Genomic DNA, 25,637 nt, shown 5'->3' with positions numbered 1-25,637 from the left:
TTAGAGGTCATTACGTCGTAATGTTAAGCCTATGGGAAAATAATAAATTCGGAAAATACTGGAGATATCCGCTTCGTTCTATCACTTTTGTGCTTTGAAACCACAGTACTTAAAGGGACCCTCCCACCTTCAAAAAAGTTAATGAATTGGCATGAAAGTGATGTCGCTCGGTTCAGAAAGAGCAAAAACGAATATCCACCAAATTTCACCGAAAAATATTCACCGGTTTTCAAGATATTAGACTTTTACTTTTGTTTACTTTTTGGGATCTCCGCTGTTCCTAGCGACTTTATTTGAAAGTGCGGCATTTGTTGCGCGCAAAGCAGCATATACCACCGCGTGCTACAAAACGTTTTAGTCAAACATTTAACGGACGTTCGAAAGCCTGATGACGTCATCAGATTCCCGTAATGGTTAAGAGATAGGGACCACGCTGGTCCCACCCTGCAAGTAAAGGGAAGAAATTTCTTGAACACCATAAAGCTGCGGGGGTTGCGACCAGGATAAATGGTGGTTTCTGAGCCTGGCCGCAAACTTGGCTATCTCAACCCAAAACTAATGTTAAGGTGGGAGGGTCCCTTTTAACAGCAGGTCACTTGGTGCTTCTTTGTTTGGTGTAGGGGAGAGCGGGGCCAGTTGAACCACTTTTTATATATTGACATGCACAGCGAGATCTAGTTGTCATATCGAAAAATGCACAATGCCATGAAAAAATATGCTCTTTTGGCTTTATTTTAAGATATGTAAAATTATGTTTCAAACATATTTTGCTGCCAAACGCATGCTTATAAAACAGCTCTACGCCCGTTTCAAATGACTCCGATGCGAGGGTCAATTGAACCAGCCCATGGGGTCAATTGCACCTATCCTTAACAATGGGATGTTTTCCTCTTTAAGGCCACTTTCTTAAGGAGATATTTTGTCCGGTTTACTTTTCCAAATGCTACATTCAATAGGTCGTTGGAAAGCTAAAAGTGCAAAGTTCCTCGTAATAGGTGACATAAAGTACATAGACTATGGTAAAATGGGCGGATGAGAAAAATGAGAAATATCTCAGGCTATAGTGTGCTTTCAAGCAAAAGGCTGGAGAAAAAGGGGTCAAAAATTGAGCTCTATTAAACTACACTGAGAAAAAAAATTATTCCCCAGGGGTGTTTTACGGGTGTCAGACACCATTGGAGGTGTCATCGAACACCCAGATTGGTGTTGAAAAATGCTGTTTAGGGAATCATTAAGGTGTACAACACCACGATGACACCCTTTCAAGTGTTCGTTCGCATGCGAGCGTTTTATATATACCTTAATGGGATTCAGCATGACACCTTAATAGGTGTCCGACACCCACACCCATCCGGGTATCAAACACTCTAAGGTATCAAACACCCTAAAAGGTGTCAATTTTTTTTTTAAAGCATCTGACACCCTTATGATGCCTTCACAGGTGTTGCCATTTATTGAAGCGGAATGTTAAGAGTGTCCGACACTGCTAGAGGTGTCACATTGACACTTGCAAAAGGATTTGACACCAAAAACAGCGTGAAAAAAATGAGGAAAAATATTCCCATGGGGTGTCTCACGGGTGTCGGACATCATTGCAGTGTCATATATAACGCCCAGATTGGTGTCAAAAATGTTGTTTTGGGAATCATGGAGGTGTACAACACCACGATGACAACCTTCAAGTGCAACGCGCTTTTAAACACACCATAATGGGATTCAGAAAGACACATTAATGGGTGTCCTACACCAACATCCATTCGGGTGTCAAACACCCTAAACCATCAACACTTCAAAAGGTGTAAAAAAAATGTTCCTTAAAAGGGATCTGATACCCTTGTGATACCTTCACGTGTGTTGTCATTTGTTGAGGAACATTCCAGCATGAGTCATGAAATGTTTGAAAGCTGTCGTGTATTCGAACCTAAATCATCACATAAATTGTTCTGACGTCACTTGTGTTAGGAACCAGGGATGCGGTGTCTAACGGATTTTCAGTGACTCGGACTCCCGCTCTGTCTTCCAAAATGGACTCCTATTCCGGCCAGAACTGCCAACTCCATCAGACTCCGACTCTGACTCCGTAGCACTGGCTAGAAACCACAGCAGGTCCAGTGGTTTGAATCATTACCCAATCAGCAAGCTGCATTGTGTGACGTCATTTGTGTGCCGGTCACGCGGCGTCAACCATATGCGAAGATCAAAAAGCGCCACCTTGCAGGAAAGCCGTTAGATTTCAGTTGGCGGCGGCGTGGCCACGTGGTGCGTGTGCGGTGTGAGTGATGGCAGGGCTTTTTTGAATTTATGTGGATATAGTGGCGCCGAACGTTGTTCGCAGTGTACTTCTTCAAGTGATTGTGCGTTAATGATAATGTTTAGCTTTTATTTGTAGCTTGCTCCGTGTTTATTCAAATGAGGAGGCGGGCGGTACTCGGTGAAATTTGAAGTCTGGAGTGAGGATGACAACACAGCATTGCACCATGGAAACGAAAGCAAGTGAACTGCGGAATAACATCTGGTTGGAGATAATCGACGGTTAATTATCATTGCTGAAATGCGAGCAACTTCTCACTATGAGTGGACCCGATGTGTTTCGGTGAGTTTTCATTGGATTTCTCCGTAAATATAGAGCCCATATTTTTTGTACTTTATAGTTTGTTGCTGTATACAAGATAGGAATGCCATGTATGTATGCGATATGCCTGTTTGAACCAATAAATGTAAGAATGTGTCGACACCTTTTTTGGCATCCAATGGACACTCTCGTAACACCTTTAAGGGTGTGTACCAAACTGCACCTCGCTGGGGTGTCAGACGGGTGTCACTTTTGACACCAATACAGGTGTCATTGGGAATCAAACACCGGGTGTCTGACACCCTTTTGGGTGTGCGCCCAAAAGGGTGTCAGACACCTTAACCCGCGAGTTGCTGGGGGGGGCGTTAAACGCCCCCACTTTTTTCGTCGGGCCATAGCATAAAAACGGCGCGCCGCAGGCGCGCCAAATTTTGGGTACCTGTAGGGAATTGATTGAAGTTTATTGTGACAAAGTTTCAAAAAAATCGGTCGGAAATTTTTTTGCGATATCGAGGTTTTAGTGACGTCATGATTTCTGAGTTTTCGACCAAAAACGGCATATGTTCGAAAAATCTTATAAAATCACAGAATAGACATATAGACATGCCGTAAACGCCATTAGACTGCCAATACCATGAACAATCAAATGGCTATCTTCGATTATTGATTATGGATCCGCATTTTCCAAAATCTTGAACTGAATCTTGGCAATTTCTCGTGACTACTTCACGACCATGATACATTAATTTCTTAAATTGAACTTTTTTAGCCAAACACGTACACATATGATAAAATGAATGTCACCATCGTGTTCTACGCCCCAAATTACCCATAAAACATGTGTCACAGGCTGCGTATATCAGTTTCTATTTTCGGGGATATGTGCCTGCCCGGTTGACCTGACCTTGACCCTGACCTATACTTGACTGACCCCTGCATGGAGCTGACACTCTTGTAGGCCTTATATGATGGATTGTGCACCGTTTTGACAGAGTTTATGACGAGAGGCGCCCATTGCGAAGTCCTGAAGTCCATGCTACTGAAAGCCCGATTTCAGGTGTTTGACCTGACCTTGACCTGACCTGTGACCTCGAAATTCAACTTTAAAGTACTCATCTGAAGCGTCTCGTCGCGTTCTTTCGTTTGCCGCCCCGTGCGTTTCGCTGCGCCTATTGGTTCTCGAGTTATCGGCTGGGGGCGTTTAACGCCCCCCCCCAGCAAACGGTGGGTGGCGAAATACCCCAGCAACTGCCGGGTTAAAGGGTGTCAGACACCCGGTGTTTCATTCCCAATGACACCTGTATTGGTGTCAAAAGTGACACCCGTCTGACACCCCAGCGAGGTGCAGTTTGGTACACACCATTAAAGGTGTTCCAGGGGAATAATTTTTTTCTCAGTGTACTATTTCAGTTCAAAATCTCATTTCAAAGGTGGACTATTTCCTTTAATGTTTACAGCCCCTGAACAATAACCATTGCAAAGGTCACCGGGGTCCATTGAAACGGCCTGTGGCCCTGTTTCAACTGACCCTCAGAGAAGCGTTTCAATTGACCCCATCCGCTCCCGCCATCTCGCACGCGCCGTAAAGCACATGTCAAACGAGCTGGAGGGACGGCATCATGCTGAATGAAGGGCCAAATAAGGTGTTATTCCGGAGCCAAGAGTTCTTCTTTCAGCAAACAAAGGTATATGAGATATCACAAAATATTCATAAAAACGATTTCTCCCAAACGCCCCTCAAAAACACAAAAACAAGTGTCAAATCAAAATTACCGTCCGTTTGCCGCCCAAACGCCGTTGACAAAGGGAGTGGTCGAGCGCGGATGCGCAGTGGTGTCGGCAACGCCATATGTTGCATATTGTTGAAAATAAAGCCATGTTTCATCTGACCCCGTGTTTCAACTGGCCCCGCTCTCCCCTACTTATCCATGGGTCAGGTCAAATGAGGTCAACTGAGGTCAAATGACGTTTTTGCTAATAACTTGGCACATAATGACGCTAGAGCTTTAAAAATGGTATCATAGTGTTCCTGGTGATCAGCCGAATCGAAAGATTTGCAATATGATGCAATTTGGTTTACCTGAACTTAATTAATTAATTAAAGTTTACTTAAAATTAAAGAAAAACTTTAAGTACACTTAAGCAAGCTAAAAAGTATATCATTCGACGCGCCTTGACGTGATGAGTTCACTGGTGCTTTTCTTTTTGCTCTATCTTAATTAGATCAAAAGTTATAAGCGAAAAACCTTTGACCTGTTTTTAGCGAAATTTTTACATTTATACCCCCCAAAACCCCCCTAAATACTGACCTAGAGCAACCAAATTTGCACAGGGGCGAGAACTCCAGAGGGTCCACCTACCTACCAAATTTGGTGTTTCTAGGTGCCATAGGAGCCAATCGCGAAGGGGGGGGGGGTCGCATCGACCCCCCCTGCCAGGCCGTGTTATGAAAAATGCCCTGCCAGGGCGAGGGTTAAGGGTATCAGCCCTCAACCAGGCACCAGCGCAAGACACTAAGAGATTAACATCTTCCCTTTGAAAAATATCACAATCGTAAAAAATTGACGAAACATTTTGCTTTTGATAATCTTTAGTGGTCCCGGCGACGACCAAAGCAAAAAAAAAAAACTGTATGCCTACTGCTGAAATAAATTGTACACTACGTACAGAGCTATCGATATCGATGACTTTTTCACGTTTTCTTCTTTTTAGATTGCCGAGTGTGCCTAAAAAGGCTCCCTTACATGGTGAAAGTGGCAAAGAACCGCACCTGGGCGTGGGTTAAGTACGCCACTGCTGGGGCCCCTAAGGTAAGGGTGGGGCCCCTTGAACAGGTTTGGCCTCCCCTTTTTCAAGATCCTGGATACGCCACTTTCGTGGATCACCTAAATGCGTGAGAAGTGGCCATACATTTTTATTTCACATAATGTTCAGCATGTGCTATCCTCATTTTCATTCATTTTCATTGAATATGTATCATAATAAGTCATTACACTAATTTCAAAATTGCTGTGAAGTATAGTCGCTGTCACGGACCATGTGAAGCAAATCCCAAATATAGCGTGACCATTAAGTACCCCTAATTTAATCAAATGAAATGTTCTCGTCACCTCGCTTTGTCGTTTCACGTGACTGTGAGCAACAAGATCCACACCACTATCGCAAAACACGTCAAGTCAAGTAACTTATCTCCACGCACCAAAAATAAGCATGTCATATTCGAGCGGAAATTGAATAAATTGAATAAACATTTCGGCCAGCTGTTAGACCTGGCCAGTCTGCTTTTGAGCTGGGACGTTTGATCTATGAGATATATGGGCTCAATTTAACGGCGGCAAGTCTGCAATCAGAGGCGATTATTCTCCATCAAAAGGCAGTTTGGAAATATAATTGGTCGCGCCATGACGCGCCGCTGGACACGTCAAGATGCAGTGTCCCATACCGGATCGCGCGACGCGGCGCACGGCAGTTTCCGGCACCATGGTTCCGCCGCTCTCGTAAATCTTTTATCACACGCCGCCTTGCTCTGGGAGTTTGCAGCATCACTGGTATCATTTACGCATCCAATCGCAATGAAGGCGTTATCAGTTGAATGTAGCAGTTGTCAACGTTCATGCTATCTTCATGGCTAGAAATGCAATTTCGTCACTATGCACCTGTATGTTTTTTATAGATAGCCATCCTTTATTTGTCCTGCTATAAAATGACAGCATGAGGGCTTATTTTCATGCTTTAAAAAAATCCGGAGACGTGGAAGTTTTTTTGGCAGGATAGGTAAGCACCAGGAAAACATAAACAAAATCGAACGGCGGTATGTCCATACAAAATCGAATCATCCTGTAATGAATGCCTAAAATACAGCACTAATCTAAATACGCATATAAATTATTTATGTGGCTGATGTATGCTTCATTAGCTCCAAACACATTCGGTTGCAAAGATAAAACATTTTCATTCGAAGATTGATAGTTTCTTCCCAGCAAACTTCTCAAGACGTCTACTCAACAACTCAACTCTCCACAATTCGGGTGCAAATTGATTCTGCCGAACGCTCGAGTTGTTCACTTCCGCGACAGTCTCGGCCATTTCCCAGTTCGTGGGAGCCGGACGCAGCTCCCGACCGGAGCCGGACGCAGCTCCCGACCGGAGCCGGACGCAGCTCCCGACCGGAGCCGACCGCAGCTCCCGACCGGAGCCGACCCGAACCACCGCCGATGTCATGAATTATTCAGCTCGATGAGATGTGCGCACTGAGCAGGCTAGCGCACAGAGGGAGATGTCTATATACTCCGAGAGATACCTACCGTCCACTCTCAGGGGGTTCCGGGTCATCTGATATTACCATCCAAATTATCAGCTGCAGTGCACTCAGCTGCTCCTGGTACACACTGTCGTTTCTATTATTTTTCTGTGTTGAACTAGACGCTCTAAATAAATATTCATTAATTTCTCGACAGCATTCGACCCACCCGGAAGATTCATTCAGCATTTTCGCCAGATGTTGTTTCATAGAGCATTTCCAATGTTTGTCACGAATGCCTACCATATCCCACTGTCAAATAAACAATGTCAACTCAAAGACACCCTTGAGTTTTGTTTCTAAATTTCCAGGATCTATCACAACAAATGCGACATCTTTCGCCATCGCACGGATTATCCATGAGCCTCCGTCTACAGTTGATACAACATCCCCGCGACATTCGACACAGACGCGGCACTATTGGATTCTCCGGCAGGGCGCGGTAATTTGTTCGGTGACACACCTCTAAGTAGGTACGTGAGAACCGGAGCGCTCGGCGCTTTCATCTCGCCGCACAGTGGGCGTCGAGCGGAGGCGTGGTGCGCGCTCGGGTCGCGTGCCTCACGACACCCGACACTCGGTTTTGTTGATCCGGGCGCTGTATATCGAAAAACCGGATTGGTGCTGGAAATGTGATGCCTGTTTTAACGGCACGAAAAAGTAGCAATTTTGTAAAATACATGAGAGGATTTGAAATACAGCATTGCGAAATCATTACTCTTCCTTGCACTATCTTGATTTCGAAATGGAAACGAAATTTTCCATTATTGGTCTCGAATTTTAAAGCTGAATGTGTGATAGCTCTTCCTTTTCTAAACAAGCAAAACATCTCAAATCTTTCAGCGCTTTTTAAAGTAATCCCCGTCAGTCTGTTCAGTGTTTCATCGTTCATCTAGCAGCCACCACGTTTATCCTTTCAGCCAATAAGGTAGGCTGTTCGCAGCGCATGAAACATGCATGTCCACGCCAGCTTAACGACTCCTGAAATTGCCGAACTTTGTACCCTGATGATCTCTTGGCGTCCAAACTGATAATGGAAGAGGTAATTTTCATAGAAATCATGGCCTCCTAATGGGATTAGCGCTAAGTAACCTTGTCAGTCAAGCTCCAATGCAAACCACATTTTTCGTTACTCAAAAGTTGTAAGCCATTTCACCCAAAGGTAAATCAGGCTGCTCGGACTACAAAAATAACAGCACATTTTGCGTGTCCGAAACAAGGCAACATATTTACAGACTTAGCTAAAAAGCCATCGCTAAGATGCTGTCTGTGACGTCTTATAAGAATGAACTCTAAATCGTTTCCGATCGCTGGAACAATTACCAGCATGTGTAAAGGTTATCATTAGGCTGTAAGAAATAACTCATGTAAAGCAAGGCCTTAGGTACTCTATTCCCTGTCCATTCCATTTATGGCAATACACCTTTTTGCATTTGAATTCAACCATTCGTCATAACTGTTTGAGGAGCCACTTCGACAATCGGCATAGAGCACAACTATTCCGGCGTGGTGTGTTTCATTTCAGCCATTCAGCAAAACAGATTGAACACTGAAATGAGCGATCCGCAAAACAGTTTAACACTTCGCCAGAATTCGGCATTGAGCGAGCTCGCTCGGCATATGACGAATAGTTTCGACCATTGACGATTTGTTTTGCACAATGTTGAACCATTTGTCCAATGTCGAGTTATAGGGGAAGATCGCCGAATAGTTTTGCACAATGGTGATTCTTTGTGACCAACCGACCATTTGTAGCGCCACCTATATGGCGAATGTGTACAAATGTTTTGCCCAATGGTCAAAGGCTAACGCAAAAAGGTGTAGTAGTCGAGACATACGCATTTAATGCATACCTACTGTTGACCGATAATACCAAAGTCTGTCAGCTTCGTATTATCAAATAACTGGAATGGCTTTTGATGGCGATTTGCTGCCCCTAATTTGCATGTGCCGAGCATAGGCGGTCCCAGGGGGGGCACGGGGGCGATGCCCCCCCCCCCTTTGGTGCTGAAAGGTAGGGCCATACTATCTTTTGGCCCCACCTTTCAGATCGAACAAAAGTCCTAGAAAGCTTTTTGTGTGTTTCATTTTCTTTCTTGCGCCATCAAAGGACGTAAATTTCACTCATGAGTAGGCTCAGTTTCGCATTCTGTCAATTTGGCGGTCAGCGTCGCTGGCACCGGTTCACGAGTATGGCCGGATCTTATATGGAATATCAGCGTGGGTTTACTTGAGGCTCTCGTAGGCCCAGCAATGGCTGGCATGAGACCCTCTTCGGCAGTGACTAAAGTAAGACCTCATGGGTTGGTGCTGTGCACCTCAGAAGCCCGGTGGTGACGCCGTATGCCGGCTTGGTTTCTTAAGGATTAGCGTGGGACCTCCGGGGCCTGCATAGAGTTTGCATGAGCTACTAAGTATGCAATCTCAGAGGCCTGTGTGTAATGTGTACACAGTGGCGGTCGCGGGGGGGGGGACATCAGAGCCATGACCCCCCCCCAAAGGCCAATAAAGGGGGCCATCATATCATTTGCCCCCCCCCCTCCCTCTCAAACAACCGATGGGCCCCCATAGGTGTATGGGGCCCTGGCCCTTATTCGATCGTCACGAGGCTCAAAAAACCCACTCCCAGCTATTAATATAGCTCCCACACCGGTCTTTGAGCGTCCTACACTGACCTCTGAGGGAACTTCAGTGGCGGTCAAGCGCCCATGTTGGCCGCTAAGAGCCCACATCGACCTCTGAAGCCCCACATCTGGCCTATGAGGGCCCCTAACCGGCCTCAGGGGCCCCAACCGGCGTCTGAGCGTCTCACACCGGTCTCTGGTGGCCTTATTTCTGTCTCTGGTGTCCCAAGACGAACCTTTAGGTGCCAATGAGGGCCCCGCACTGGCTGCTAAAGACCTGATGCCGGCCTCTAAGGGCCTACATTGACCTCTGAGGAAGGCCCATCTTGGCCTTCGAGGGCCCTCTGCTGGCCTCTGGGGTCCAACGACGGCTCATGCCGGTCTTTTAGAGCCCCACACTGACCTCTGAGGGTCCCATGTTGGCCTGTAATGAGCAAGGACCCACATTAGCCTCTGAGAGCCCAACTCGGTCTCTGATGGTCTCAAACTACTGGCCTTTGCAGTTTGCAGGCCCTGTACTGGTCTCTGAGCGCCCTAAACTGGCCTCTAAGTGAAAACATACATGGGTGGGCTTCTGAAGATCAGAGGGCTTACGCAGACTCCTGCACAGCCTTACGTTGGTCCTGATCGAGATCACTTTACGTCCTGATGGTCCCGCGTAGATTCACTCATATTTCGACGTCGGGGCCCCATGAGCCGTTGTCCTGGGGCCTGGGGCTGGCAGAGACTGATGAAGTCCTCAGGGCTCAGGGCCAGTCTTTTTAGCATGAGGCCTAGGCATTTGAGTGAGCCCCAATAGAGCCGTTGCGAAGCCCGCAGGAGTCGCGCGCGGCCCTCAGATGCCAATTTTGAAAGCCAGGAACCTTTGGTCTCCAGAGGTCGGTGGACGGTGTACCTACCTACTCTCTCCCGCCGCCACACAACTACTCGTATATGGGTAAATGTCATAGTCTGAAAATGCTCTCTGGGTTTCACATGCTTGTTCAAAGCAAGAGGTAGGTATCTGTACTTTTCCGAATTGTTTTAAGTGGTAAGGTCATGAATCCTCGTGCCCGACCTTCCAGTATAAGTGCTACACCGATCCGTCGCCATGGTGCAGTGGCCCGACCGGTGGAAACACCGTGGGACGAGAAATGGAACTGGTGATTTTGCCTTAAATTGAGCTTAAAGATTCCACGCAAGAATGAGATGGATGAAGCATAAGTATGGCCAACTGCGCGGCGCCTCGTGGACGTAAAAATGAGCCGAACACCCCCCCCCCCCCTCCGGTGACGGATAAATGTTATGTCCCGCGAGTGTGAGTTTGGCCCCCCCTTTTGCTAGCGGCTGCGACCGCCAGTGGTGCCGAGTAATAAATACATGCGTCCGCCGCCCCAGATCAGTTTAACCCCAAATTAATGACGTCACTCGACCTGTGTGACGTCACTGCAGGTGAGCTAGCACCGACAGCGCGCGATGAACAGCTGACTTGCGCCGCGGCTCCGCAGAAGCCTACCGTGACCGAACCGAAATTGACTGCGGCGCGGCACCGGCCTCCGCCGGATATAGCGCCGAGCCACTTTGGGGCGCACTTTGGATCGATCCGTGTCGTTTAACGGCCAAAATTGCCGGGTCTCAGCTCTCGGCTCGGCGGGCAGTGGGTGGCCTTAGACGGCGGTGCGAATCCCTCAGACGGTGGCTGGTATACAGCCGACCTATACGGGTCACCCCGGCGAACCGCGCGGCGTGGGCGCCTCCAGACGTGTCGTCACATTACCGGTCGGAGGGAGGGACGGACGGTATCCGGGAGGTCGTGAATCGAGAGCGGCGCTCAACCTGGGGGTGTGGGCGGCCACTGCACTTCAGCTCAAAGTGGGAGGATGTACTGGCCACAGAATGACAAAATGACCGAGTGGGGAGGAGGGGAGTGGGGGAGGAAGCGGGGAGGAGTGGGCGGTGGTGATTTAGGGAAGGTGGGAGGGCTGGAAGGAGTAAAGACAGACTCCGGCGAAACGGGACACGAGTTGGCTTTAACGTCATGACACGCAACTCTCTCATCCATCATGGAAATGGTGCCGGTGGGCTCGGAAACGGTCCCAGCCGGTGAAAATATATGAAGATGGACAGCGCGAAACTCAGGCAGCCATTAGGTCAAAGTGGCATTGTGCGCGCTGAAGTAGAAGTTTCTGGTCGCATGCGTGCCAAAAATTACAAGCATAGTTATGCCATTGCATTGTGGTACTCACTATCAATGTTCAGTTGTTGGTATACACGCTAAAAACGCATTGAGCACGAGAAAGGTCCACAGGAAATAAGCATAGTTGCATTACGATATTCCCGGTCACTTATTAGTGCATGATACCACTATCCATCTGGCAGTAGGCTAGCAGCAAATGCATCCAAAGAGATAGGTGAGAAGTGACTGACCTCCCTGAGATAGGCAGACCAGCTCCAGGGGCTCGTCTTCCTGCAGAGGCCCGATCCTTCCCGTCACCGTCCTCGTGTTGTATAAGATAATTGGCCTCTCCGGCGGAACTGCGAACAAGGTCAAGGTCAAGGTCATAGTCGTGTCAAGGTCATAGTGCGTTTCGCACTAGCCTTGACACAGCGCACCTTATAAGAGCCATAGGCGCGTTTCAATCCAAGTAGGAAGGTGTGTAAGATAAACTGCACGGGCCCACCGTTCTGTGCAGGACCTCATAGCAGGACCATCGCCGTCTCAGGCGCCATACGTGCTATATGATGAATGAGCCCACCCCGAGCCGGCATTTTTGTTCAGGACTTTGCATATGTGCCTGAGTCGAGCCTTAAGTGGAACATGGCGTTTGGACAATGGACGCCCGCACAATGTGTCATGCAGTTCAGGCAGTTGACGCAATACGCGCTGAATCGTATAGATCAACTGAATGTACATTAATGCTAGCACTTTTTTACCGTATGGGGAAAGACCAACGCCATCGGAACGTATAGTACGAGATTTACAGATAAATATGCAGATTGCAGAATAGCAACACATTCACGGACAACAACCCAGCTCATCAAGATCACAAGCTGATAAACATACAACATGAAGAAAGACAAGAAAGAAGGTAATTAAAAATCAACGAACATTTATACGTCATACAATACGGACACAATAATTAGCTTCCAAGAGAGTTACCTTTTATCTAGGCCATGAACCCCCTCCCCCTCACCTACCTATGACGGTCAGGTTGATGCGGTAGTTTCGGGTCTGGCTGTTCCGGAAGTCCACCCGACACCGGTACTGGCCCTCGTCGTGAGCGGCCACTGCCGCCAGCCGCAGAGCGGACCGCTCCATGTGTGTTACGAATAGCACATCACGGGGCGGAGGAGCGCCCACTGTGCGGTCCGCCAGCGGGCGGCCCCCGCGGCCGTCAAAACTGGCGACACACGCAGACACAGGGGTCACGGCGGCGCGTCAGGGGTCACACCAACGCGTCAGGGGTCGGGCGCAGGTCAAGAGGTCACTCGTGTGACCGCGCAGGTCACGGTGACAGAATTGGTCGCCATTATCTCAGAGTAGGGTGATGCGTAGGAGGCAGGGTCAATGAGATAAGTACGTGAGGATCGGCCGACGTGGTGGGATAATGACATAACTGCGCTCAGATATCCTAATCCAATCCACTTAAATAATCACTTGGCCTGGTGCCATTTCAGGTTTTTATCACAGCAGTTGGTCTGAAGGGACTGAACTCGTTGCCAGGGAGAGGGATTAGTATTGTAACGCCGTTTGATTTGAAATTAACGTGCATCATTTGATGACGGACGCCAAAGTCCAAGACTACAGGAATTTGCACCATTTGAAACCAGTTGAGCTCAAAATCAATACTCAGCGCTCCTCTCTTCAAACAACGAAGTTTGGGTCGACAGAATCAATGTTCGCAGCATTGCTTGAATGGTAATACACATCCTAATCATCGATCATCCATCGAAGCGAGCAGTTCAATAATTAAACAAATTGGACGTAGTGTCAGTCAACGACAAAATAAATTGGACAGGGCCTTGAGGATGACATGAGCAATGAGCAGTGCAAGAAACATTGCATTTACGTATGCCACCATGAATACTGTTGCTGTTTGCTGTGGGGGATGCAGACAGTTTTGGTTAAAGCGAAGTAAAGTAAGAGGATGCAAAGTAAATGTAAGTATGTGCTTTAGTATTTAAGTAAAGCAGAGGATGTTGATTGTACACACGATAGTGATGACGCTATGAGCGGATTACGTCTCTGGTTAACTATGACAACGTTACTGACACATTTTATGCGCATATCTGGCTAAACTGTGGAAGGTTTCAGATGCAGGGGAAGATGCGTGAGATTCGCGACACACTCTGTGCTGACAGGTTTAACCCGGCCGGGCCCGGGGGGTAATCCCAACCACCGCAGCCCCGGGGGGGGGGGGGGCGTTTTTCGCCCCCCCTGTCTAACTCCGTAAATAAGGGAGCTACGGAAACAAAAGCGATACCAAACGAAAGGTCCTTACGAGACGATTCTAATGCACCTAAAATTTTTGACCTCAGGTCAATTTTCAAGGTCAGAGGTCAAGGTCAAAGGCAAAAACCGCCACATGTGTAGTGATCTCAAAGTAAGTCTTCTAGAGGACGGCAGGCTGCATCAAACCGGCAAAATTGGCTGTCAAACGAAAGAAGAGAATCTAAGAATTCTGAAAATGTGCTCAAAGTGAAAGGTCAAGGTCAAGGTCACGCTCAAAATTGACCTCAAACTTGGCACTTTTTCGCATATCTTGCGTGCTAACTTCCAAGATGTTTTGAAATGTTTTGAGGCTTATCAGTTCCCTATTTATGGTTCATCTTACGATACAAGGCTGCTCAAAGGTCAAGGTCACAGAAGAGTATCCCTGCTAGAGGCTATTTCACTGATTCAAGTTAGTAATAATAAATAAGACAATTTTGCACACCGGAAGCTCTAAATGAAGGCTTAGAGGAAAATAGATGCCAGATTCGTGATCAGCGGGTACAAATCCATCATAAACGACCTTTCATGTGTCAAGGTCAACCAGAGGTCATTCGAGGTCACATGAGGTCAACATAAAATTTGACCTTTTCCGAACAAAATATATATCATTCGACGCGGCTTGACAAGGCGAATGCGATGGTACCACTGCCGTAGCTCTAGGACCATTTTTGTCGAAGTTATTTGCGAAAAACTAAAACCACATTTCGGGGTCGTTGACCTGACCTCTGACCTCAGGTCACCAAAACTATTTTTCTATTTTTCTCTAGGTCAAACGCTACACAACCGTGCTCGTAATTTGTCTTTATCTCTAAAACTCTATTTTTAGCAGCTATTTGAAGTTTGCGTCTGTGACGCCAAAGTTTGCCGTGCGGGGGTCTAGAAAAATGGACCTTGTGACGTCATCAAGGGGGCTAGGTCCGAATTTTTTACTTCAGAAGATGTCAAATTGATGGGAAAAAAGGTACTGAAAGTTTCGCCTTCCTATCCCTAAGCGTTCGGGAGCTATCGCAAATATTCGCCAGGGGGGGCGAAAAACGCCCCCCCCCCCCGGGCCCGCGAGGGTTAAGTACAATGCTCAATAGTGGATATGTGTCTATGGCTGTCCTACCTTATTATTTGACGTTACCAATTATCTTCCACTTTTTAATTAGTCTCGCTAGGTTCATGACGGAGCTGCACTCGAGTCATTTTCGACACCTTCAAATTACATCAGACATTATTCCTGCCTGTTTTCTATCGTCAAACGCCAATGTCTTCTAATGGTGCAGTGGCACATACCAAGCGATACTTCCCCGGAATAATACGCACATAAAAACACTTAATTACGCTCCGTAGACCCACTTCAGCAATAACTGTGCGTTTTAACAATGGCCCGAAATGGCCCGAATAACAATAAAAATGTAATACTCCCCAGACACCCTTCAACAATAGCTGTGTATTTCACGTTGCACGCAACTTTCAAGAGGTTTCAAGGGAACTAATTTTGCAGCACCGCTGTGTCATCTGAAGTCACCCCCTGGGCCCATAATGCATATGCATGAGTTCCGGCAGACTCGAAGTGGTGTTCTCCGCAGTTAGTTTGGCCAGCGCATGTCCTTCAATTATCGGAGCAATTATCCAATTATCCCTGTTGTACTTACTCAGGTGAACATGCATACATTGCGAGTACCAAGATAACGGCTACATTTTGCTGAGGGCTGAATAACACCTCACGTCCAGTCTCGCATGGCGTGAGTATTTTATATTGATTTAGGGAAGATAAGGAAGTCAGTGACCAGCGAAAGGTTTGGCATGAGCTAAAGGCATAACTGCAAGCAAGCCTGTCGGGCCTAAGGCCGGCTGTAAATGTGGTCGTCCTCGCATGGAATGCACTGGTTAATTCTGCAATTCGCGTGGGTTTGCAATCGTTCACGAGCTGATGGAAGTAAGCCTGGGCAGTGGTCACACAGAGGAGTTCTGAAAATGGCAGGCATGCACTTCGGCTTGATCATGGGAACTGTGTGTGTGTTGTGTAAGGACAGACTGAATGTCGCGCAGGAGTTAACCAGCACAAGAATGTGGACGACGTTGCTTTTGGATTAAGATGGGATAGATTGTATATCTATGCATAGATGACGGAGTTGTCGATACATGTAAATGAAGACAGGGGTGATGTTCGATGTACAATGCGCATGGGGCGTAAGTGAAATTTTCTTTGCATACCAACATGTAAAGCGTTTACTCTTCCTCAAAGACAGGGTTCTCACTGAAGCTCTGTACATGGGGAACTGCATGACGAGATGAAAGCGATGTCACGCTGAAGGTGAACATGCTGAATCGAATGACGTACCTGTACATGGGGATGCTCTCGCCGTCCTTGTACCAGAGCACGAGCGTGGCCTGGTCGGCCGGGTCGGAGGAGCTCGTGTCGCAAGGCAGGTCGGCTGGACGACCCATCACCCCGACCACCTCGGTCACGTGACCTGTGGGCGCAGACAGGCGACCGGTCAGTGCGGGGTCATGTGATTTCATGAGGGTGCGAAACACGACGTTTACAAACTATCAAAGCCTCTAAAGTGTTCTGTATGATGCTCAATAAAAACAGCATCCGACCCAAACCAAGAAAGGCGATTGGAACCAATTCTAGGGCCGAGGTTTGCTGCGAAGCAAACAACATTTATATTTTGTGAAGAGTCAGATGCTTTGAGACTTCATAATTACAAAAGTTGAACGGAAAGTTCACTGAATACGAAGGAGGTGAATGGGTGGAGAGAGACAGGAGTGGCAGTTATTTGAACTGCGGCTCTAAACGCCTCGCAACAAAATTGCTTTGAGGTTATTTCAAAAGGGCAATGCAAGGGATGACAAATGAGCGATTTGCCGTGTACTAAGTCAGAAGATATATCTAGGAAAAAACATTGTAGCATGTCATGAAAGCAATTGTCCATATTCAGACAGCTTTGTCACCAAGTTTCGTTGCCATTTTTAGGAAAGCTTTCTGCTTCAACGGCGCCAGTCAAAGCAGATGCAGACTAGATAAATACAGTTTGCGGCGACTAAAAATCGCGGATGAATAAAGCTGCCATATCGGCGCCGCCGTTCTCACAAAAAGGCGGCCGTTCGACGTGAATTGATTTACCGAAAGCATAAATCAGCAATAATACAGGCTTTAAGCAGGCTCCGCAGTGACGGCCGCCGATGCAAGGGCCGCCGATGGGCGTTTAACGTTGTTTACAGCTCACGTGGCCCGTTCAGGCTGCGTGCCTCTCAATCATAACGCCGGCACTGATCAGGAGTAAATTTGTTGCACGGCCGCCGTAATTTGACGCGGCAGGCAGTTTTGTTGTCGGGGATCGCCGAGGCACCCGCGAAGATTGCCGACCGGTGCTCTTCGGGCCCAATTAAGCTGTCGCGGCCGAGCGCACATTGAGCTTGTTATCGACTGGGAGAGAGGGCAGCGCCGGGTGCCCGCGAGCGGCGGATGGCCAGAAAAAAACCACTGGCTGATTTAATGTCTGACATTATCAGTGCGATCGCCGGCCGCACAAGCGCAGGGACTTGACCGAGCGGCTGGATGTATGTATTGCTCAGAAAGCCCATCTGTGGTCAGTATGCACAGTGGTTATGTGGCCGCTGTGCCGGAGCGCTATGTAATCTATTCAGTCCGAACTATCTATGATTGACGGTCGAAGACAAGTCGAATGATCTGAGTGGCCTTCGGAGGCTTCCTTACCATCCCACCCTCTGAATAACTGTAAACAATTAGTCCGCCAACGTGACGTCATTTTGATGACGTCACGTGCCCCGATAGAGATGGGAGCACACTGTGCCGCCGAGATCAATCCAGCATCGCCTCTGTTTTCCCTCGCACATCCGTCCAGAGTCTGAGCCATGTTTATTCCGGCGAAACGCGCAGTCCAAATATTTGCTCGGCCGGCTCAAAAAAGATCGTCATCGGTGCATTTTTCGTACCGTCTTGCAGCTGGAGTTTACACGCGGCAATGCACTTCCGGCCGACGATGGATGGCATAGCGTCGGCGGCGACGCTGGAGGTCCGGGTGGGCTCGACGGTGTCGACGGGCCGCTCCGACGGCTCTTGGGCACGCGCCGGGCCGCCGCGCGGCGGAGCAAAGTGGTGCCTCAGGACATCGCTATAGTTGTGAGCTAGGACAACCCCCGCATCAGACCGGAGAGGCACGCAGATGCGCTCTCCGTACTTTCCGGAAATATGAAATTGTTTGCTTACCTTGAATATGAGGAATTAAACGCCAACGACTATAAATATTGCGGTAAGTGCCCTGAAAATGTATTCTATCATACTTTGAGCAGGGAATAAAAGGACTGTTAATTATCTGTAGTTTCTGTAGAAGACTTTCTGACGAGACAAACCATTTACCAGACCATACCTAATCGCTGGGAGCCCACAGCAAATAATCACAGGAGGTCCAAGCCAACTGATGCAACAGTAACAGCTACGATCGCAGTTATTCACAGCTCTGCCGTCATCATCGTCCACCCGTGTCCAAACAATAATGAATAAACTATTAACTCAGCACCTCACTTCATCTATTCAACATTAATGATCGACTCAGGTCAACCGATGACGACCAAAGCAATCGTCCATCCCCACTATTTATCAGGTTTATCGGACCGCGTGCTGTGCAACTGTTGTCACAATTTAGGATTATCGCTCTATACAAGTGCGCAATGAATCCCGCACCCCTGGCCACCCGCAGAGTCGGACGCGTTTCTGACGGACCGCCGTCATTAAAACCGGAGCTATCACCACATTACCGCAAGTAACACGGCTTGACGCGGTCGCCGCAGCCTAGTTCCGCGCAGTCGGAGCAATAACGGAGGACGGACACGCTCATTCGTCCCCCAGGCCCTGTTTCGAGGCGACCGTCCGACTATGGCGCGGCGGGCACAACAAAAACACACCGTGCGCCGGCCCGCTGGGTGCGCGCTGGGGCGGCTCGGCTGACTGGAGCAGAGGTGAAGAGCACGATGAATGGAAAACAGACAGAACAAACGGACACATCAGGCCACTTGGAACGGGATGGAACAGAGCGCAGTCGAATCAGATAGAGAGAACGGATAAAGTACCGAGCGGGACTGAAAAGGAAGCTAAGAAACCCGACGGTTAAAAATAGTAGGTATGTTAAGACTAAGAGAGGCTGGAGGGAAGGGAGGGGATGAGAAGAAAAGAAACAGCCGGAGAAAACAAAAAAGGTTCCGAAAATGGTATGCAATGCATGAGCGGGAGTTAAAATTGGACTCAAATGGGAAACTTTAAATGGACAAAGAAAAGGAAAGGTATGGACTATGGGGAGAGAAAGGAGGGCGCGGAGAAAGGAAGAAATTAATGAGGTGGGTGATACGGATTTGTATAAAATAAATATAGCAAGCTCGTACTACTGAAATAACTAAAGGCTTATTAACAATTAGCGCCACTGCGCGGGGACAGCGCATGACCTCGGGGCTGCTCGCACCGTCTCCACAATCCACATTAAACTAAGGTCCTGGGGACGACCTCACAGTGCACTGCCGGCCTGGGAACCGACCAGTGCCCGTCCACATGCACCGTGCCATCTGCACGACCTGACCACCGCCTTGGGTGCCCGCTTGTCTCACGCAGCCGAAACTGGTGTCATTTCGGTGCTGCGCGCGGCGCCTCCGGCCGCCCCACGCCGCTTTCTGAGAAGACGACCCTGCAGCTCTTGGACATGGCTCGTCGTGGCGCCGGTAACCGCAAAGTGGCGGTCTAACGGCAGGGCCTACGGACGGCCTGGAGGCAGTGGGACTGTTTGGAGCGAATTCCAGAGCGGTGGACACCTGAGTCGGTGATGGGTAACGGAAGGAGTGGATGGTGGGCAGGAGATGAGGAGACGTAATGGGATGAAACGCTACGGGGTAATATGGGGGATGGGAAATTAACATTTAACACAATATTTTACATTGCTTTCTATGCTCGTATGCTCTGCACATTTCTGCCTCAAAAACAAAAGTTCATTCGGTTCGTCGATTTGTTCAATTACTGAAGTACTGCGTAGTTCCATTTATCCAATTCCTATCTCCTTCCCAGTTCCCAATTGAGTTTAGGGTTTACACAATCTAAGAAATCCCTTCGTGTAACAAGGGACACAATCACAGCCATGTCGCGAGCGATTGTTATCAAATGATTGCTCGGCGCTCGTGCCCACCCCTCCCCCTCCTTGTCCCCCTCCCCTTCCCCACCGCTGGCATAGTGGCACAGCCCTGAGAACAATGCATCACCTCGCTCATCGGACCGCCGTCCAGCGTCTTTGATCGATCATCCCCCCCCCCCACCCCAACCACGCGCCCTCCCCCTGATCTCCTAGCCGATGCCCGCCCGCCTCTGCGCAGGTAGTGATTGGTTTCATGATGCCGGAGAAGACCATGAAAGCGACTGTAAAGCCGCCTGTGGCTTCTGATCAGATAACGCCGTGTTCTTTGCAGGTACGGCGCCGTAGCGGCGGACGCACTGCCGCGAGAGAGCAGTCGCTGCATACTGATTGTTAATTAGCTGACCTGGTGGTCGGGATACTGATTGGTTTTAATAACGAGATGTGCAAAGGGCGGTGGTGTACAATACCGTTGTGTAATGTTGTGCACGTGGTTATTTGTCTATGAAACGGGTTTTTGCTATTGTTAGAGCTGCAGGTAAATCTCCTGGCATGTGTCTGATATGAATACCAATATTCTTTTAAACGTGCCGGCAAGCCGCGGCGAGCTGCTGTTATGGAAATTGCACTTGGAATGGGGAACAATGTCTTTCACTGATTCTTTACAGGGCCGTCTCTACACCGTCTGCTATAAAAGCAGTCGTCAAAACTATTTATATACACTGTGGTCAAAACATTTCCTATGTCTTTTCCTGACGAGCAATAGCCATCGACTTCAGATTTCAACGTGGCATACTTCCGCTCAGTTCCTCGCATTATGAACCGGATACCTTCCACTCAGATTCTTTGCAAGTAGGGCGAAACCATTCTTCCACATCACTAGCATGTAGCTCAAATGATAACCGCTTGAGAACATCGAGGTAGTTCGACAAAATAATGCCATCTGCATCGTCTTCTTTGCCGTAAAGCTGCCTCCACAACTTAAAAAAACGTAAGAGAACTTTTTTTAAGACATCAAATCGATCAACATAGCATCATGCCACGAAACGTCTTGAGCCCATCATTGATCAATGACCATCAGCTCCAGTGACCTCCCATCTCACGCCCTGTCATTATCCCCTACCACGGAGCTCCTCCGCCCACACTCCAAGGCACCTCCCTGGCATCTGATATCTCCCAGAACTGCCTCTGATGACATGGCAGTGACGTGGCTCGTTTAGTTTGAGTTCCGACACTGACTGAGGGTTGGGACGGCGCTTAGGGTGTGGGTACATGGCAGACGACAGTCGGCGACTCCCGGTCTACGTGGGTGAGTTTATTTCTGCTACAGCACGCGCCAGGAGGTGTTCGGCTTCTGGTCGACTGCCGCCGCCGTCAGGGTGGTCGATGACGTCATACCATTGGGAGGTCGGTGAAAAACAGTTAGCCGGGCTGTGGAGGGCGTCACGAGCGTGATTTGCATGTGAAATGTAAACAGATGAACCCGTCTCTAAACATAACACGTCTGGCCACTTGATGAATGGCAACACAACACCTCACGTTATGATTTTATTATCTATTACGAACGAAACAGAAGGCTTAGCGATATAGGGTAAACGCCAAACGGAACCGGCAGCTGAAGTGAATGTATTCTGTTGCAACACAGAATACATAATGCACAATTTCACAACTTTCTCCGCCGGTAAAGTTGATGAAAATTGAGCCGAAAATACCGCAAGCAAATCCTCGAGTCTAATAATGCTGGAGTTATCAATCATACAAAACAAAGGACCACTCCCACGCTTTGATTTGACTTAGGCACAATTCCAACCATCCGGATTCCGGACGATTTCGGCCGTCCGTACATGCGAGCTCCATGCGCCAGGAGAAAACTGTCACCGGATTACAAATACCCACATTCTGTCGCTCGTTTCGGGAAACGCAGGATCTGCGCTGCGGGTCGGCCCGCGACCGCCGTGGTGCTTTATCGTCAAATGTCATCTCATTCCACGGAGGTCGCGGTCGCAGGCCCGTAGAATGCTGAGTACCTGAAGCGCACACGAGTCCTGGACGTGGTCCGGAGATGACACTTTCCGCTACTGGACCCTCAGGAGTGCTCAGTCTCGCTGCCAAAAGCGCTGCCGAATGCTAATGCGCGCGTGTGACAAAATACGTTGGCGGTGAAATTAATCGACTTTGGAAATAAGCTGGACATGTGCAGCTCGCCGTAACACTAAAATAGCATGAGTCAAAACTCGTAATTGGCATGCGGCATGCCTTGTAAGAAACTAGCATTTGCATCCCATTCGAAATAAAAGAGAAAGGCATCCGTTTCGATTACAAATTATTCGCCGATGTAACGCCTGAAACCCCTTTTATCGCCGCTTGATGCAATACATATGTCATCTTGTTTCCGTGTCAGCAAACTCGGCAAACTCTGCGGGTGGCTATTATTCATCGGTTGCCATCATTATACCGCACCCACCTTCCTCCCGCCATCCTCCCGCATTCACCCTCTGTTAGGTCGAATAGCGCAGAGTAGCGCGGTGGAGTGGAGCAGAATGGAGCTTTCAGCACGGTGCGTTCTGTGTGACCCCCCCCCCCCCCTCCCCTCCCGGCCTCGGCCTGTCGGGAGCAAAATTCAAAAAAAAAAAATCTCACGTTACCACCACGGCGCTGCAGTTCCCATCAGACCCCGTCCGGCCATCCGGGAGGCTCTCCGACGACGCTCCTATCTAGCTGGCTATTGCGTGGTACGTCGCACACGGAAGACATACCTCTTCCGGCTCCTTACATGGATGTTACACGCAGGTGTGAACCAACAGATGACGCGCACACCCCGCCCACAGGACGCCGAGCCGAGCCGACGAGACGGCCTGCAGCGGCAGAGAGCAGCGGGAACGACACGGTGCGACAACCGTGTCAGAAACAGCCCAGAGGCGACGACGTTTCTCAGCAACCCATGGTGCCGGAGCGAGCGTCCGTCGCGTCTCGAAAGGCGACGAACGTTTGCCAGCTGTCGTAGCCGGACCTTGCAATCTCTCAAATGGCCTTCCATCGAGATTGGTCATGCAAGCGAACTGGAAGCGTAGCGTGGCGAATGGGAACAGGCCGGCGGCACTGGTAGCGCGCCAGTCACCATATCGCCTTTCCGCGATCTGCATTTACAATTTGCGCTCGTGCTGATTGACCGTGCCCGGGGCCGGCGCGGCCGGTCGCCGTGTGGAGTTCCCGTCGACCCTGCAGTTTGGAGCGAGCCCGCAGCGCTGAGCGTTTGTGCCCGCAGCGCTCAGCACTGTACGAGCCGCGCTCGGCGACCGCGTTCACACCAAAGCGATGGGCTATTAACAACTTTCGACCAGCTCCGTTCCGCGAATTCAGCCGCCCGATGACAGTGCAGCTAACGAATGGCAAGGCCGGACACGCACGGACGGCAGTGGGCGGTGCGAAATAAACAGAAGCATTGAGCATGATAATTATGCCGGTGCAAGGCACGACTCTGCGCGAGACAAAACGCGCCCTGCCCCGTTCATGTCACGACACTGCAAGTCACGCTAAAGTCACACACCCACGTCCAGTGGAGTGGCGCCGCTCCACTTCCCAGTGACCACTGCGACGAGCGGGGCATCGTTCGACCGCCAGTGCTGACATGAGCCGGTCTTTATCGAACCTAACAACGAGCCGACGGCACCGCGGCGTGATGGGAATGTAGATAAGACGATAAAAACCCGGCTGTCACAAAATACTCAAACACTCGGCATGCCAGAACGGCAGCGAACCAATTCCGGTCGGGGCGTAACATAAGACCCGGCCTCATATAAGAAGGTCGCCGCGAGCAGTGCGCTCAGAATCGAGCAAGTCGAAAATCTCAGCCAGCTCAAGCATGTGAGATCCCCGGTCCGATACATGATAACTGACGTCTCAGATTACGGGCATGAATAGATACTATTTAACGACTGTGACATACGGTGGGAAAGGAAAGGGATAAGCCAATGGTGATGAAATTAATTGAGGGTCTACCGACCGCTTTGTGAAATAAGGTTCTGCAACGAACTAAAATAGACGGCCATTGCAAGATAACTAAAAGACGGCCTTTGTGTTGCACGCATAGATCGGTTTTGCATTGGAAACACCGGCAAAATAAAAGTAAGCAAGAGTGTGAAACCAGAGTGCTATATGCACTGAGCATCACTGCGAAAGCAATTGCTGTTTTTAGTGACGGCAAAAGACGAACGAAGTGAAAAAGAGCAATGATTGTTTAGAATTAGTCAGCTTTTATAAAAATATGATGATGATCGATGCATCCATAGCGTATCACGCTGAATGGAACATAAATGGCGAGGACAAGCGTGAGGAGCGATTGTGAACGAAGAACAATGAGAGGTGATATGTAATCTCGCACTCCCAGTCCGTTTCGGGTTGCGACTGGGCCGACATGGGTTCCGGTGGACCGTAAAAGGACCGCGGGTCAGAGCGCACCTCTCCGCCCGGGCGTCTGAGACCACACTTATGTCTGACGCCCCCACACCGACCGAAGGAGGAGGCGAACCGGATCGACCCGATCCATATGTAGAGCCGCAGCTGTTTCTGTGATCGATGCCGCCTCTCTTTGGAAGTCGGATTCAGTTCTAAGCTATTCGGGAAGATGGATCGATTGACTAATATACGATTGTTAATGTACGCGAGATGATATGCGTTTTCCCTCTTACTTTAGCGGCGTTTACTTAAGTGTGTATTTTTCGAAGTTCGTAAAGTGTTTCATCCGCTATGCAACATCATGTAGAAGCATATTTCTCCAACTTATGCGGTTGGGCCAGATTTCGTGAAAGGTATCTCATCATTAATTATTGTTATTTTGTTAAAACATCTATGGTCTTCTATTTCGCGTCTAGCTAGACGCGCCTAAGTCTTAGACGCGTCTAGCTGGACGGCGGCTGCGTCTAGCTGGCGACAGCTAACTTTAGACGCGTCTAACTTGGAAGTCTCAGTCCAACAGTGTTAGACGCCAAGTTAGACGCCACTTGGACGTCTGCTATGTTAGACACCAGTCGGACGCCAGTGGAAGTCTCCACCCCTGGATTTGAAGCAATGACCCAAGCAAAATAAATATATTTTCATTCGATAGTTTTGAATGCACACAGCATATAACCGGTTATTTTAAAGACTTTGTAAAAGGTAAGTGGGCAGGGTTGGCTCAGTTATCCGTCACTTTAAAGCTCAGTTTAATGCTTAACTTCAAAAGTGCCGTTGTAGTTATTTTTTATTATGTCCTGACAACAGTACACCGCAAAAGCATGGTGCGGCCCAATTTCATCCGATCGTTAAACTGCATCGACAAATTTGGTAGGTGGCAAGTGCACATCTCGCCCTGCAATGGATACTGAATCTATCAGCTATATGTCATAATTATTTTGATGACGAAAAAGTAGGTATTTGGCTATTTTTTTGTTGAACATAAATGCATGGCACAGCCAATATGTCTACAAGAACACCCCCTCCCCCTGCATTAAGGAAAAAAAACAGCTGAAGTATTTGGCATTATACGCAGGAACGGCCGCACGTC

The 25,637-nt window shown here is 48.7% G+C and overlaps 1 protein-coding gene across 1 annotated transcript in view; it reads right to left on the bottom strand.

Moving 5' to 3' along the window:
- Positions 1-16,427, bottom strand: part of LOC122380685 (nephrin-like) — a 50,745-nt gene extending 34,318 nt beyond the window's left edge. The window contains exons 1-3 of the mRNA XM_043364060.1: positions 16,300-16,427; positions 12,674-12,876; positions 11,903-12,010 (exon numbers count right to left, since the gene is read on the bottom strand). Coding sequence (XP_043219995.1) covers positions 11,903-12,010; positions 12,674-12,876; positions 16,300-16,406 — 418 coding nt within the window. The 5' untranslated portion in view covers positions 16,407-16,427. The remainder of the gene's footprint in view (positions 1-11,902; positions 12,011-12,673; positions 12,877-16,299) is intronic.
- Between the last annotated feature and the right edge of the window lie 9,210 nt (positions 16,428-25,637).

Source organism: Amphibalanus amphitrite, unplaced genomic scaffold, assembly GCF_019059575.1.
Source record: "Amphibalanus amphitrite isolate SeventyFive unplaced genomic scaffold, NRLGWU_Aamphi_draft 000104F_arrow, whole genome shotgun sequence".
Lineage (NCBI taxonomy): Eukaryota > Metazoa > Arthropoda > Thecostraca > Balanomorpha > Balanidae > Amphibalanus > Amphibalanus amphitrite.
Note: the sequence above shows the minus strand (reverse complement) of the source record. Positions and strands in the feature narration are given on the sequence as shown.